This window comes from Ovis canadensis, chromosome 14 (genome assembly GCF_042477335.2).
Source record: "Ovis canadensis isolate MfBH-ARS-UI-01 breed Bighorn chromosome 14, ARS-UI_OviCan_v2, whole genome shotgun sequence".
Lineage (NCBI taxonomy): Eukaryota > Metazoa > Chordata > Mammalia > Artiodactyla > Bovidae > Ovis > Ovis canadensis.
In genome coordinates, this window is record NC_091258.1 from 59,930,033 (window position 1) to 59,947,307 (window position 17,275).

The following is a 17,275-nucleotide window of genomic DNA, read 5'->3' on the forward strand; positions in this document are numbered from 1 at the left end:
TATTTTTATAAGAATGTTCACACACACAAAAAAAGAATGTTCACAGTAGCTTTATTAATAATAGACCCAGGGACCTTGGTGGTCCAGTAGTTAAGACTCCACACTTCCACTACAGGGGGAGTGGGTCTGATCCCTGGTCAGGGAATTAATATCCATATGCCACACAGCATGGCCAAACACAAACAAAAACATAATAAGCCCAAACGGGAACATTTCAAATGTCTATCAATAGATGTGTAAACAAACTAATATCTCCATACAACTGAATACTGTTCTGCAACTTAAATAAGCTATTTTAATATAAATACTGAAACATGTATTAATACCTCAGACATTAAGCTGAGTGAAAGAAAGTAGACATGGGTCTGGTTCAAGATGGTGAAGTAGAAGGATGTGCGCTCATTTCCTCCAGCGAGAGCACCAAAATTGCAACTAGCTGTTGACTACCATTGACAGGAGGACAGTGGAACCCACTAAAAAAATATACACCATGTCCAAAGACAAAGAAGCCTCAGCAAGACATTAGGGGGTGCGCGATCATGATAAAATCAAATCCCATACCTGCTGGTTGAGTGACCCACAGACTGGAGAACAATAATACCAAAGAAGTTCTCACATTATTGTGAAGGTTCTAAACCCCACCTCAGGCTTCCTAGCCTGGGGATCCAACAGAAGGACTGAGAATCCCCAGGGAATCTGGCCTTGAGGGCCAGAGGGATTTGATTATAGGCTTTCCAGAGGACTAAGAGAAACAGAAACTTGTCTTAGAGGGCACAAACAAAATTTCACGTGCACCAAGATCCAGAGGAGAGGAGCAGTGATCACACAGGAGACTGAACCAAAACTACCTGCTAGTGTTGGAGGGCCGCCTGTGGAGGTCTGGGTCAGCAGGGGCTCATCACAGGGAGGGGGGCACTGGAAGGTCCTCCTTGGCATAAACCCTCTTGGAGTTTGCCATTAAGCCTATCATAGAGCCAGTAGATCCTAGGGCTGGATTGCCTCAGGCCAAACAACTACCAGGGAGGGATGCAACCCTACTCATCAGCAAATAATTGGATTAAAGCTTTATTGAGCAAGGCTCTGCCCATCAGAGCAAGAACCAATTTCTTCCATCCAAGTCCCTCCCATCAAGAAGCATACACAAGCCTCTTAGCCTCATCCATCAGGGAGCAGACAAAGAAGCAAGAAGCACAGTCTCACAGTGGCTAAAACAGAAACCAAATTACAGAAAGTTAACCATGATGAAAAAGCAGAAAGTTTTGTCCCAGATGAAGCGACAAGATAAATTCCCAGAAATACAACTAAATGAAATGGAGATGGGCAACTTTCCAGAAAAAGAATTCAGATTAATTATATGATGATCCAGGATCTTGGGAAAAGAATGGAGGCAAAGATTGAGAAGATACAAGAAATGTATAACAAAGACCTAGAAGAACTAAAGAACAGACAAACAGAGATGAATAATACACTAGAAAGAATCAATAGCAAAATAACTGACGCAGAAGAACAGATAAATGACCTGGAGGACAGAATGGTGGAAATCACTGCCAGAGAGCAGAATACAGAAAAAAAGAATGAAAAGAAATGAAGACAGCCTAAGAAACCTCTGGAACAACATTAAATGCACCAACATTCACATTATAGGGGTCCCAGAAGGAGAAGAGAGAAAGAAAGAACCTGAGAAAATATTTGAAGAGGTAATAGCTGAAAACTTCCCAAACACGGGAAAGGAAATAGTCAACCAAATCCAGGAAGCACAGAGTCCCAGGAAGGACAAACCCAAGGAGGAATACACCAAGACATACAGTAATCAAACTGAAAACAATTAAAGACAGATAAAATATTACAAGAAACAAGGGAAAAACGACAAATAATATACAAGGGAACTCCCATCAGGCTATCAGCTGATTTCTCAACAGAAACTCTACATCCCAGAAGGGAATGGCATGATATATTTAAAGTGATGAAAGGTAAAAACCTACAACCAAGAATACTCTACACAGCAAGACTCTCCTTCATATTTGACGGAGAAATCAAAAGTTTTCCAGACAAGCAAAAGTTAAGAGAATTCAGCACCACCAAACCAGCTTTACAACTAAGGCAAAAGGAACTTCTTTAGGCAGGAAACCTAAGAGAAGGAAAAGACCTACAGAAAAACCTGAAACAATTGAGAAAACGGTAATAGGATCATACATATTGATAATTACCTTAAATGTAAATGTATTAAATGCACCAACCAAGAGACATACTGACTGCGTGGATGAAAACATGTGCATGTAACATGTGCACGTATGCACTTCTACTTACCACATCACTTTGATTGACCCCCCCAAAATTGTATGTAGTTATTTTAGATTGTTAAGTTAATCATGTTCCCATTATGGTTTGCAATTGTAATTAGCTTTTATTTTTTGTCTGGCTATTGACTGTGAAACTGATAAACATCTTTTACTTTGTGATTATGTACTGTTACTCACTTAATACCACTGTATCATGATTAGTCAACAACTAGTCAAAAATAATAGAACCCTGTATCCCTGAAACTAGGATAAAATAGAAAAACCTGTACTCACTTTTTAAAATCCAGATGCGTATTGGAATTATCTTGAAATTTTTTGAAAAATACAAATGTTCAGGTATTGCTTTTTTTGTCCAGAGCTCCAGATATGTTTCTAATGAGCAGTCATATTTAAAAACAACTGGACTATATGATGATCTTTTACTTTTATCTAGTTTTTCTATTTCATATTCAGTGATTCCTTTTCATTTATGTTCTCCAATTTCTCCATCTCTTCATTTTGTTGATGTTTTTCTCAAACCTTTATCAAGTGTAGTAGAAAAGCTTTTGTATACATATATATATGTATAAAATATATATTTTAGAAAATTTATGAATTTTTGCCTAACTAAAAAAATTGACATTTTGATTCCACTTGTTTGACTTAGTATGAATAGAATCTAGGTTTCTAATTAAAAAATAGGTATGCAACAAGCAACAAAGGTCTCTGTATAGCATAGGGAACTGTAGTCAATATCTTGTAATAATCTATGATGGAAAATAACTTCAAAAATAATATATGTGTATTTGTATAACTGAATCACCTTGCTGTGCACTTGAAACATTGTAAAAGTGAATGTGAAAGTCTCTCAATCATGTCCCACTCTTTGTGACCCACAGTCCATGGAATTCTCTTAAGCCAGAATACTGGAGTGGGTAGCCGTAGGGATCTTCCCAACCCAGGGAAGAAACATTGCAAGTCAACTACATTTCAATAAAGTAAATATACTTTTTAAAAAGTATACATGATTAAAAGTCAAAAAAATAAAATAAAAATAAAAAGTATACATGAAAAAAGTCCAGAATAGACTTGTAGAAATCCTAGTAGTGATTGTCCTGGGGAGGGATTGCCATGGAAGAGCCCTGATGGAACTTAACAGGCTAGTAGGAGTGCCCTTTATCTTGATTACAGTGTGACACATGGGTTTCCACTTCTGTCAGAATACAAAGAACTTTACACTTAAGGTCTCTATGGACATTATATCTACAAAGCATGGAGTGGATTCTCAGTAAAATAATAGCAGCCAACAGCTCATAAGCCACACAAGGAAAGGATTTATGTAGAGATTAATATTAAAAGAAATTTAGATTTTAGAGGCATAGAAGTCAGCCATATATAGGTAGGTACTTCAGAGATCTTATGCCTTTAAAAATACATTCCTAAATAAGATGGCTACTATCAGGAAAAAAAGAAAATAATAATTGTTGATAAGGATGCAGAGAAACTGGAACCCTTGTGACTTGTTGATGAGAATGTAAAATGGTGTAGTCACTGTGGAAAACAGTATGGCAGTTCCTCCAAACATCAGACATAAATTACCAAATGATTCAGCAATTCTACTTTTGGGTATATACCCAAAAGAACTGAAAGCAATGACTCAAACAGATATTTGTACACTCATATTCATAGTAGCATTAATCACAGTAGCCAAAACATGGAAGCAACCCAGGTGTTCACTGAGAGATGAATGGATAAGCAAAATGTCACATGTATCTATAATTTAATATTACTTAGCCTTCAAAAGGAAGAAAAGCCTGATACATACTATACCATGGATGAAACTTGGGGACATTATGTTAAGTGAAATAAACTAGTCACAAAAAGGACAAATACCATATAATTTCACTTATATGAGGTATCTACCACAGTCAAATTCATAGAGACAGAAAGTAAAATATTGATTGTCGGGGGCTAGTGGTGGTGGGGTAATAGGGAGTTATTGTTTAATGGGTACAGTTTTACTTCTGACAAATGAAGGGTTCTGGAGATGGATAATGGTGATAGTTGCATAACTATGTAAAAGTACTTAATACCATGGAACTATATGCTTAAAAATGGTTAAGATGGTAAATTTTATATATATTTTACCACAATTAAAAAATATAGATCTCCAAAAATAGTCAAAGATATCAACTACCTGAGTCCACTGGACATTATACAGACTCACCTAGGTAACTCTGACTTTGAAAAATTTTCTCTGTTGTCCATAGTTCTTTCCCTTGTTCCAATTTGCAGATCATATCAGGCTTAGTCATGTGAAATCCTGATAATAAAAAATAAGACTTGGTCTAAGAAGCTGTTGGGCTTTAAAACTATTGAAGGAAGAGAAAGATACAGCTTCAAGGTGGCTATTAGACAAGGCTATTAATGTCCTCACAAAGTTAATACCTTGCACTAGGCAAGTGAGGACATAATCATGCTTTCTATTAACAAAAAGAGATTATTCATCACCTCTGATCTTTGAAATTCAAAGTTCCACATGTTTCAGAAATTCTTGAAAGGAGATGCATGACACTGAAACATGTAAGGAATTTTCCTTACCCACAGAGATGAGGTGACAATAGTTTTCCAACATGACATCTCTGTAGAGGGCCTTCTGAGCAGGGTCCAGTTGCTGCCACTCCTCCCGGGTGAAGTCCACAGTCACATCCTTGAATGAAACTGATCCCTGTAAGGGCATACTCCAGTTCATCCTAAGGTAATTGGAACTAGTGAGAACCAGACAATGGAGACCATGTTCAGTGGTCAGACCTGGTTTTCTTGTGTTTTGTACTGTAGAAAATTCTCTCTGGAAATATATTCAATTGTATTTACCTATTATCTCATGCTAAAAATATATGAGATCATGCTCTTTGCCTTGAATGTGATTGGCTGCTTGATGCAGTGAAACAAATAAAACCTTGACTTTGCTCATAAGAAGTTACAGGCTAAAAGAGAGGCATATGCATAAATATTTATACTCAATAGACATTATAGATGTGATGACAAAAATATGTATAAGGGAAAATACTATAGAGTATTCTAAGATTCTGGATTCTAAGATTTTACTGAAGACATAAAAATTTTGTACTCACAATGAATTAATTTTGTAGCACTACATGTCAATGGGCTTTTAAAATTCACTGGGAGAGTAAAACCAGTTAGTAAATTCAGGAAATAGCAACAGTATGTTAGGAAAGAATCTTTGGGCTTAAGAAGAAAAAAGTTTATGGAGCAAAGTAGTGGGCATATTTATGTAATAATACTGGAATTTTTTCCCTACAGAGTAGTAGTCTTTAAAATGCTCTAGGTACACTCCCAACATAGAAATCATTCGTTGGCATTAATAGCAATCCACACTGTTAACAATAAGTGTTCTTGAATGTAAACTACTAGTATCTTCCTCCTTTTCAGTATACTGTCTTGTACATTTTGTACACATGTCCTTTGTAACACATGCCCTATTTTGGATCTACTGCTTTATGGAGAATTAAAAACAAAGAAATGTTAAGTCAGCACATATGTGAAAAAACTTGTACTTTAGAGGCAATATTCTTGAACACTAGAGTAGGCTTGAAGTGTGTTAGGTGGGAAAGACAAGTACCCACTGTTGGAGGTCTGAGATTAAAGTGGTTAATGGTCTAGACAGGAGACAATTGTTTGTTCCATTGTAAGTTTCAACAGAATTGGTCATCAATTACTTGTAGAGTAGAAAAAAAGAGAGGTATAGCTCTTAGGTCATCTGCATAGCAAGTGGATAGGTGCTGAGACTACAAAAAGGAAATGGGAAGCAGGAGAAAGAATAAGCTGGACCAGAGGTGGTAATGAGGTAAACCCAGGTTGTGTCCTCGAAATGTCTATGGAACATACAGGCAGTGATAGCTGTTGGAGGCTGGATATACGGTTCTGATACTCTGGATAAAGGTCTAGGATGGAAAGCAGTATCTGAGGGTCACTAGAATCACATCAGTATAACCTTTGGAGTGAATGTGATTGTACATACACAAAAAGAGACACAGAGGGAGAACAGAACCAGTTGGCATCTGGGGAAAACCCAGAACGGCATTTTAAAGATTGGTAGATAAAGAGGAATTTTTTGAAAGAAAAATATGGGAAGAGGAGAAAGTACCACCTTTGATTCAAGAGTAGACTGTTATCTCAAGAGTGAATGAACACATGCATCTTCTTCTCCTGCATCCACATATAAAAATCAGAAGAAAGTAATAAGATAAGAATACATCTATAAGAGCACTGAAGTACAGAAAGGTTTTTCACTGGTGGGGCACAGTTTGTAGGAATTGCTGACAAACATGGATAAAACAGAAAGATCAGAGAGGTATGTGAAATTTCAGTTTTCTGTATAAGCTTGCAAGCAAATCTCTATCTTAAAAACCTCACAAAACAGGAAATCTAATCACAAAATAATAATGTAACCTATTAATTTTACTTCCCACCATACCATTGTAAAACCTAGGTCAGTGGAAATTATCAAGATTTTGCATGTCTGCTCCTTGACTTCTCATAAATCTAGGATCTCCAATCAGTATCTACACAAGATAGATTCATTAAAGTAATATATTCCCATTTAAATCAAGATAATACATTTCTGTTCCAGCAGTACTTTCATGAGAAGACTATGAAAGGAGATAATGAATGATACATCCAATCAGTATGTGAACATGGGCTACAACTAGAAAGTGCATTTGGGGAAGGCTGAAGTCGATCCTGTTGAAATGAGAGAAACTGGGAATAGGGCTGTAACTAGGGTGAAGCAGGTGAGACACATGGGCACAAAATTTAGGGCTGGACAGCCCTGAGAGTCCCTCTTAAATTTTGTATGTAGGCCACTTGCTTGCCCTACTAGAAACCCGTTTGATGGAAGTAAATCCCAATATCCAGAAAATTTAAGAATAGGGAAGCAAATGTTCATATAACCTAAAAACAAGTTATTTCAGAAAGAGAGGAAACATCATCTCACCTGAAGCATGGCTTTGATGTTTGCAGGAGATGAGCCTTCTCTTTTGTGCTCTTCTTTGGAAAAGGGAAGAGTCCTGAGAAGGCAGAGATGGGAAGATACAAGGAGCCATGTGAAACCAGATTTGACTTAGATCTCTCAGAATAACTCAGTTAAATCAGCATCTATTTTCAATTTTGGCACTTGCTCACTGTGTACCCCACACAAATCCAGGACAGAGATTAGTAGGGAAATAGACCAACCCTGTTCCCTTATGGAGGGAATGATGCTGAAGCTGAAACTCCAGTACTTTGGCCACCTCATGTGAAGAGTTGACTCACTGGAAAAGACTCTGATGCTGGGAGGGATTGGGGGCAGGAGGAGAAGGGGACGACAGAGGATGAGATGGCTGGATGGCATCAATGACTCGATGGACATGAGTCTGAGTGAACTCCGGGAGTTGGTAATGGACAGGGAAGCGTGGCATGCTGCGATTCATGGGGTCGCAAAGAGTTGGACACAACTGAGCGACTGAACTGAACTGAACTGTTCCCTTATCAATCCCAGAAACCTAATCTCCTGGTGAAGGAGAAGAGATTCTGGGGAATCTGTTGTAGCTTGGAGAGAAGGAATATTGTGTTTTTCCCTCTGCAGCTCCACCTAATGTCTCCCATGAAAGACAAATTTATCACATATTTCCAAATCGTCTTCATGGACTTCCTACCAGTTTACATTGTCATCAGCAGTGCATGAGAACACCTCCCCAAACCCTAATGAATGCAGCTGAAATGATTTTAATCTCTGCCTATCAGATATATATATGTATGAAAGTGAAAGTGAAGTCGCTCAGTCGTGTCCGAGCAACCCCATGGACTATAGCCTACCAGGATACTCAGTCCATGGAATTTTCCAGGCAAGACTACTGGAGTGGGTTGCCATTTCCTTTTCCAGGATATATATGTCTAATTTACATATTTCTTATATGAGAATAAGCTCCTTTTATTTCTTTTCTGTGAAGACATCTTATAGTATATTTGTTTTTCTCATGGTGGTGTTTATTTTCTAGTTGGTTGACATTATCTCCTTTTTCAATTTAATAAATTAACCTTTTACCTATTTTAAGTTGAAAATAATTTCTAGCTGCTCATGTTACTATTAAAATGTTTTTGCCTTGTGAAGATTTCTTCCCTATATGTATTCTTTAGCAATACTATGTACTAAACAATCCATATTTTCTCAGCTGATGTGAAATGCCATCTCTATCATTATTACATATCCCTACATACTTGAGAATAATTGGATTTTCTATTTAATTTCTCATACTTGAGAATATTTGATTTTCTATTTAATTTCTCTACTCCATCTCTTTATTGATTCACTTGTACATTCTAGTTAATTAGCATAATTATTGAAAATTAACCATTATTTATCAGTAACTTATTAATAGTAGTTTAAGTATTAACTACTGAACAGTACTTTTTTGTAATAAAGGTATAGCTATAGAAATTGATCTTTCCACTTTGTAGGTTTCCAGGCAGAGAGGAGAATATTTTGCTAAATGAAGTCTGATGCATTGATTGTTACAGTGAATGTTTTAATTAGCAAAATAATATTTTAATTACTAAAATGAGATTGGCCTTACGATTAAAAGTATACCTAATACTTTTATATCATGGAATGCCTGAAGAAGCTATTGACCTTGCCATAGATTTCATCCAGAAGCAGGAAACTTTATTCATATATCACTGTTGAAGGTGCTGCTAGTGTGTGCTCAGTAGTGTGCAACTGTGACTTTGTGGACTGTAGCCCGCCAGGTTCCTCCGTCCATGGAATTTTCCTGGCAAGAATACTGGAGTGGGTTGCCATTTCCTTCTCCAGAGGATCTTCCCAACGCAGGAATGGAATCCCCATCTCCTGGGTCTCCTGCATTTGGCAGACAGATTCTTTACCAGTGTGCCACCCGGGAAGCTCCTTATGGGTTTCCTTGTGGCTCAGACGGGAAAGAATCCGCCTGCAATGCAAGAGGCCTGGGTTCGATCCCTCCGTCGGGAAGATCCCCTAGCGACAGGAATGGCTACCCACTCCAGTATTCTTGCCTGGAGAATCCCATGGACAGAGAAGCCTGACCGGCTACACTCCACGGAGTCACAAAGAGTTGGACACGACTGAACGAATAATGAATGCTTCCCTGTTGAACCTTCCTTTACTCTGGGAATTATGAAAGCTTACCTCTCCCTTCCCAGTACTTATACTTCTATTTTATTTGCTCAGTTGCTACTGAGTTACAATTTTGGAGGCAAGCTTAATGATCTCTATTCAGATAATCAAATCTTTACCTATCTAACTAGTGGTCAGAGTTTCTCAATCAAAAAAACTATCACCAAACAGTAACAGTAGGTTACAAACACACGCAGAGTTAAATTCTATCACTTCAGAAAAGCACATAGTACAGGCACCCGCGAATCATTCACAATCTCTGACAGTACATAATAATTACAGACAAAGTCACAAAATCACATCGCAAATCATTTCGCGTCTCCATAGTCACCTGCGGTCTCAAACACGACTCACACCTAATCGGAAGAGAGGCACATGCAGAGGAATCCACACGCAGCAACGAGACTCATTCAGTTTTACACACAGTCAGCCGCAACACTGCACAGAGCAGCAGCACGCATCCAAAACGCTGCAGGTTGGGTACAGGCGGTCGCCTCCATTTGCTACACACACGCCCGCTGTGTGAGGCCCTGCTCCTCGCGACGGAACTCCCTCGGGGTCAAAACAGACAAAAATCTCCCTTCGCAAAACTCGCTCCAGGTCACACAAGATTGTCACCTTCAGGGTCACGCCCACAAGCCACGCCCGAGGCCGCGCTCTCACAGGTTTGAGTGTCTGGTTTACCAAGGGCCCGGTTCCGGTTCCGTCCTCATAATTACAGGCCCGGTGTGGACTCCCGGCTTCCCCCCTAGGCTCCCCATCAGGTACCGCTTCTCTAGTCGCTCTCCCGGGCCGGAACTCCCAATTCGCGCCCCCTCCTCTGGGCCCCTAGGACCTACCAACCTCACCCCAGCCAAGGCTCAGTCGTCTGCGCCTGCGCACTCCTGAACTGGCTGGCGCTCCCAGGAATCCACGCGGCGGCGGGTTAGCAGTGGCGAGGTCTGGGCGGCCGGCGCTTGATCTGTTTCTGCCAGGGTCCGCTTTTCCGGGTTGGACTACGTTTCTCTCAGGGCCTGAGGGCACGAATGCACTTCGTCCTCTGGTTCATTTTACCCTAGCCTTGTAGTCATAGTTTGCCTAGTGGTGAGTGGCGGTGACTCGGGTCTGGATGCAGGAAGACCTCACTGCTGGAGTCCTGAAGTTTCCCAGGCACGGATGCGGCAGGTAGAGGCGGGAGTCTTAGGCTTTGCAAGTCACCCGCTGAGGAAGGTGGTTGTGGGTGTGACTGCGTCAGCGTAAGATGCGGTTATAAGTGCTAAGAGAAAGAGCAAGAGCGAGCGTGTGAGGGTGCGAAGCCTCTGACTGGTCCAGGTTAAGCGCCTAAGAACGTGGGAGGGGCCTTATTAATGACCTTGGTCGGTGGCGACTGTGAGGTGTTATATACTGTGACTAAGTAACCATTTAACAGCACTATTGTAACAGGCTAGAGTCTGATCTCTCCCGGCTTAAGGACTTCCCAGGTGGCCCAGTTGCTAAGATTTTCAGGCTCCCAATGCAGGGGGCGGGGCTTGATCCCCGGTCAGAAAAGTAGTTCCCACATGCTACAAATAAGAACTTGCGCAGCCACATAAACAAACATCAAGCTTCCATGACCTTTATTTAAAAAACAAAAACTAGCCTAATGTGGCTTTTTCACTTTTAGTAGGGTAGAGCTTCATCTTTGTAGTTCTAGCGTTGAGGAATCCGTAGACAAGATCCCTGTGTGACTGTTCCTGTTAAGACTCTGAGGCCCTTGTTAACCACAGAGACCCTCAGTTTTAAAGCATGGCCCTTGTTGCCTTCATCAATGTACCCTGACTCTGTTGTCTAGCTTAAGAGCTTGATACACAGGCATTCGGTACATTAAGTGTAGCCTGTTTTGGCACTAATTGTCAATTCCATGGTTTTCTTGGAATTTGTTGGAATTCTGGGTTTTCTTTCATTTGTCTCTGTGTTTTCATTTTTTAGAGCCACATTACACCGGAATGCTAGCTGTACAGAAAATAGCATTCTGGGTCTTCAGTATATTGAAAGGTAGAATGAAGGTTGAAACTAAAAAAAAAAACAAAAAACACATTTCTGTGTTTGTTAGGATGATTTTAGAGCTGGAATTACCCCTAAAGCAGGGTTCTGGGAAATCATGATATTAAGGCATCAAGAGTAAGATTTCTGCTTCCAAAGATTCCTCTTGGAAGCTCTGTGGTGGCAAGCTGCATACTGCAGACATACAGTATTTTCATAGCCTTGTCAACAGGAAACTTTGGTGAACGTAGAAACAGATTCTGGTCCTAGGCTACAGTCAACTGATTTTTCTTTATGATACAGGGAAGGGTCAGCAGTATTCCAGTCTTTCTCATCCTTCCATTGGGTATATTGAACACTGATGATGAAGGCTTGCTAGCAATGAAGATTGTGTTCTTATTTAACCCGTCTTGGTATGAAAGGCCTGGTATGCCATGATTCCCTTTCTCCTCCAAGTTTTGCTGTATTATAAAAGAAGAGCCATGAAAGGAAAAAAAGTGTTGCAGTCACACATCTCAAATCCAAGCTAGAGGCCATTTTTTGAGCTTTTTGTTTCATGGAATGAATTAAATGCCCTGCCAAATAGTGACCAATCCATTTACCTGGTCTCCGGGCCTTCTCTTCTTAATGATAGTTATTAGTAGCATGAAGATGGATCCCCTTCTTTCCCAGTTCCTCATCAAATGCCCTTCCTACAGTTAATTTTTGTATAACTACTCACCAGCACCTTGCCCATGTGCTCTTTTTGCCTGAGTAGATTTATGACACAGAAAGTCCTCCATTACATGGTGATTTGTTAAGGAAGAGACCAATGCTTAGGCAGAATTACACATTAGATACTTTAGATTTTATTCAAATGGGGAAATGGCAAGGAAGGTTTGATTTCAGTAAGAGTCTTCAGTAAAAACAGTCTTCTGTTTTGAAGGCCTTTAAGAATATTATCATCCCCTGGAGAAGGAAATGGCAACCCACTCCAGTATTCTTGCCTGGAGAATCCCATGGACAGAGGAGCCTGGCAGGCTACAAAGAGTTGGACCCCACTTAGTGTCTAAACCACCACCAAGAATACTATTGGGGATATGTACAGAGACATCTCTTTGAAGGGCAGACCTTTACCAAAGGTTTAGAAGATTTATGTGGTACCAACAAGTTCTTGTATAAGATTTGCCATCATTTTTTTGTGAGTCACATAATTGTGTAAACTGAGAGTCAGTACTATATAATGGTCTGAGTCTTGAACAGAGGTCAGCAAACCATGACCCTGTAAGCCAAATCCAGCTTGTAGCCTATTTTTTGTATGGCCTGTGACCTAAGACTGGTTTTTAACATTTTTCTGTCACTGAAAGCATATCAAAAGGAGGACAATATTTCATGACATGAAAATTACATAAAATTCAGATTTCAATGTTCATAAATAAAGTTTAGAATTCTGTGAAAACATTCTGGGGAAATTTGTTATCTCTCTTTTTATATTAGCATCTACATAATATCCTTGATTTTGTCTTTTGGCTCACAAAATCTAACATATTTACTATCTGGTTCTGAAAGGGTAACAGGCAGGAAGGGCAGGGGTCTCCAAATGGAGAAAATAGGCTGCAAGTGTCAGACATTTTTTATCCCTCTCTTAAGTGGCAGGAGGAAACAAACTAGTGATATATATTTTTTTCTCTTCTCTATACAAATTTAAAAAGAGGTTTCTCTTAAAATACTGTGTTGCCATAATGACACCTGGTTCCACCTGAAGTGAACTTTTCTGAAATCTTGAGTTAACCAATGCACTTTTCTTATGGAAATATTTGTCTTAAGCTATGTTAATATACTTATACTATGCATTTATCCCAGACTCTGTCTTCAAGTCACTTCCGCCTAATGGCTCAGAACTGACTAGACAAAACCGTACGTTATACTTAGACAATGTTCCCCTAATCTATGTAAATGAAACTATTTGTATGGTAATCTGCCTTTCCACAAGATTCAAGTCAATCATTTTAAGGCCAGTCTCTGAGTTTTAAGACATTCCTTTCTTTCATTAAGAGACCACTAGTAACTATATAACATCCAGCTAAAGACAAGCAGGTGGGTATTCTTTCTGCCCCCTTCTGAAGCCTATGTCAGACGCTTTCTCTGTCTCCTTTACACTTTAATAAAGCTTTATTACACAAGCGCTCTGAGCGATCAAGCCTCGTCTCTGGCCCTGGATTGAATTCTTCTCTGCAGGCCAAAAATGGTAACCCACTCCAGTGTTCTTGCCTGGAATCTCCCATGGATGGAGAAGCCTGGTAGGCTACAGTCCATGGGGTTGCAAAGAGTCGGACACGACTGAGCGAGTTTCTTTTCCTGCAGGCCAAGAATCCCAGTGTCTTTTCATGGTCCAGCAACAACTTTTCAGTTCTTTACAGAAAAATTTACTAACCTTTAATTGTGGAGTCCATATGGTGCTAGTGGTAAGGAACCTGCCTGCCAATGCAGGAGACGTAAGAAGTGTGGGTCTGATCCCTGGGTTCGGGAAAATCCCTTGGACTAGGGCATGGCAACCCACTCCAGTATTCATACCTGGAGAATCTGATAGAGCAGCCTGGCGGGATACAGTGTATGGGGCCGCAAAGTCAGGACACAACTGAGCGAGTTAGCAGGCACATGTGGCACATCATGTATGCCTTGTGTCCTCAGAATCTTTCTGGTCATTTAGGGCTTGCCTGGTAGCTCAGCTGGTAAAGAATTTGCCTGCAATGCAGGAGACCCCAGTTCGATTCCTGGATCAGGAAGATCTGCTAGAGAAGGGGTAGCCTTCCAGGGCCCGGAACTGGGCTCTTGTCTAACACTCGGAAATGAATTGTCCGAGGAGATACATGGGCTGACAAAGCAAGAGATTTTACTGGGAAAGCGCACCCAGGTGGAGAGCAGGATGCTAAAGGAACCCAGGAGAACAGCTCTGCCAGGTGGCTGCAGTCTCCGATTTTATGGTGATGGGATTAGTTTCTGGGTTGTCTTTAGCCAATCATTCTGACTCAGAGTCCTTCCTGGTAGTGTACGCCTTGTTCAGCCAAGATGGACGCCAGAGAGAAGGATTCTGGGAGGTGGTTGGACATGTGGTGTCTCCTGTTGACCTTTCCTGAACTCTTCCGGTTGCTGGTGGCTTATTAGTTCCGTGTTCCTTACCAGGACCTCTTGTTGTAAAACAACTCATGCAAATGGTTACTATGATGCCTGGCCAGGGTGGGTGGTTTCAGTGTGCTTCCCCTAACAACTCCCCCGAGAAACTTCATACTCAAGATACTTTTTGGGAATTGGGGCAGAGGTCTCTTTCTTTTGTAACTTCTTTCTGTTGTGCATGGGTGTAGGGCTGCCTAGCAGAGCAAAAGTCTCTCTCTACCAGATCTAAGTCAACGTATTTTTTGTCTGAAACCAGCATTCATCCTTGTATAACAGCAACTTAGTTTGAAACTTTTGGGTCGTCTCAGAGACGAAATAGACAGGGGCCAAAAAGGAGACCTAACAGGATGGTCATCACTCATGCCCAGAAACAGCAGGCAACATTTTGGGTGAGCGCTGCAGGGTTTGTGACTTTTTTTTTTTTTTTTTTGGATTGGTTGCTGGTGAGGCAAAAGAGCTGTTTCAAGAATCTTGTGTTTAGAATGAAGTTATCATCCTCCACCGTGGTGGGGGCTCCAGTTTCATAGAATTCAAAGACATTGTTATGCATATGTCTTTGAGTAGGAACCAGGACTCTGTCTGGAGGCTGTACCACCCTTTGATTGTTTCTCCTCTGTTTCCCCTCCCTTCCCTTATTAGCAATTGTTTGAATCTACCCTTTGGAACTCAGGGAAGGTCAAGGAGGCTGAATGAAGCCTATATCTTACAGATAAGAAATGGAGAACACAGAACAGATTTGTACTGCGGAGCATCACAGAGTTTTGCTCAGTTTTAATTTAGAGAACTAGGCAACTATGACTGTGATAACTTCCTTTCAAAATGGGGCATAGGACAGTCTCAGCTTGGAGAATAGACACTGAATTGGAAGTATTTCTGAGTTCCAAGTTCTAGATCTTGTATGATTCAATCTCAATTTCTTGGTCTGCCATTTTGGTGTAGCAGACCCAATTAGAAGTGCTTGGAGGAGTGATAACTACAATTTTAATAATGAAAATAAATCTCATTTCTTTTTAGAAGAATAGGCCTGAAACCCAGTCTAGACCTGGCATTTTGGGGAGACTTGTAGCCAGGTAGCCAGTTGTCTAGTTTTATAAAAAGTAAGGTTGCAGTTACTAGTTTCTAGAAGACATTGTTTTGAGAATAGTGGCATCCAAGCCTGACATGACTCAGAAACCTCAAGTGTTTAGCAATACAAGGTCTAATCTGAAAGTATACCCATAATTTGGCCTTGGAATATGGAATGAAGCAGGGCAAAGGCTAATAGAGTTTTGCCAAGAGAACGCACTGGTCATAGCAAACACCCTCTTCCAACAACACAAGAGAAGACTCTACACATGGACATCACCAGATGGTCAACACTGAAATCAGATTGATTATATTCTTTGCAGCCAAAGATGGAGAAGCTCTATACAGTCAGCAAAAACAAGACCGGGAGCTGGCTGTGGCTCAGATCCTGAACTCCTTATTGCCAAATTCAGACTTATATTCAAGAAAGTAGGGAAAACCACTAGATCATTCAGATATGACCTAAATCAAATCCCTTACGATTATACAGTGGAAGTGAGAAATAGATTTAAGGGCCTAGATCTGATAGAGTGCCTAATGAACTACAGACAGAGGTTCCTGACATTGTACAGGGGACAGGGATCAAGACAATCCCCTTGGAGAGAAATGCAAAAAGCAAAATGGCTGTCTGAGGAGGCCTTACAATTAGCTATGAAAAGAAGAGAAGCAAAAGGCAAAGGAGAAAAGGAAAGATATAAGCATCTGAATGCAGAGCTCCAAAGAATAGCAAGGAGAGATAAGAAAGCCTTCCTCAGTGATCAATGCAAAGAAATAGAGGAAAACAACAGAATGAGAAAGACTAGAGATCTTTTCAAGAAAATTAGAGATACCAAGGGAACATTTCATGCAAAGATGGGCTCGATAAAGGACAGAAATGGTGTGGACCTAACAGAAGCAGAAGATATTAAGAAGAGGTGGCGAGAATACACAGAAGAACTGTACAAAAAAGATCTTCACTACCCAGATAATGACGATGGTGTGATCCCTCATCTAGAGCCAGACATCCCGGAATGTGAAGTCAAGTGGGCCTTAGAAGGAGACTTGAGATGTAAATTACCATAGCCTGGTGTTATCTATATAAATCCATCTCATAATTGTGGGAGAGTTTTCCCTCCTTTGTTGAAACATTGTTTGTTGCTCTGATTGAGTTTAAGTAATAGAAGAAAGCTCAAATTTATGGCCAGAGTCAGAGCAGGCATTATTAATGTGCCTGGTGAGGAGATTCCATTTAGTAATATCATGACTTGAATAAGACTATAATTTTTTTTTTTAAGTAAATTTTTTCAGGGCCAACCAGTTAGACTCTTGTAGTAGAGAAATTCACCAAGAACTAGACACAGGTAATTGGCCACAAACCCAACAACTGGATTGATTTCTAAAACTAGTATAGGATCAGGCCTATAATAGAAAAGCATTTGATTTATATGTAAAGGTCTAAGTAGTCAAGAAAACATTATAAATGATCATATGAATCAGGTCCAGCATCTTGGGCAAGCTGTCTACCTCTGATGTAGACATTTTCTCATCTTGGTGTAGTGTAGTTTTCCCTCTGTTTGAGCATCATTTT

At 40.2% G+C, this 17,275-nt stretch overlaps 2 protein-coding genes across 15 annotated transcripts in view; one reads left to right on the forward strand and one right to left on the reverse strand.

The window, feature by feature from the left end:
- ZNF382 (zinc finger protein 382) overlaps positions 1-10,701 on the reverse strand; it is a 33,655-nt gene extending 22,954 nt beyond the window's left edge. Inside the window, exons 1-4 of one of the 14 annotated variants that reach the window (XM_069550472.1) lie at positions 10,329-10,701; positions 7,297-7,369; positions 4,881-5,047; positions 4,507-4,602 (exon numbers count right to left, since the gene is read on the reverse strand). In XM_069550472.1, coding sequence (XP_069406573.1) covers positions 4,507-4,602; positions 4,881-5,031 — 247 coding nt within the window. In that variant the 5' untranslated portion in view covers positions 5,032-5,047; positions 7,297-7,369; positions 10,329-10,701. Of the gene's footprint in view, positions 1-4,506; positions 4,603-4,880; positions 5,048-7,296; positions 7,370-9,820 lie in introns of all 14 variants that reach the window. The other 13 variants (XM_069550478.1, XM_069550483.1, XM_069550485.1 and 10 more) reach the window with 13 other exon arrangements.
- ZNF260 (zinc finger protein 260) overlaps positions 10,404-17,275 on the forward strand; it is a 56,767-nt gene continuing 49,895 nt past the window's right edge. The window contains exon 1 of the mRNA XM_069550597.1: positions 10,404-10,653. Within this exon, the coding sequence (XP_069406698.1) occupies positions 10,598-10,653 (56 nt within the window). The 5' untranslated portion in view covers positions 10,404-10,597. The remainder of the gene's footprint in view (positions 10,654-17,275) is intronic.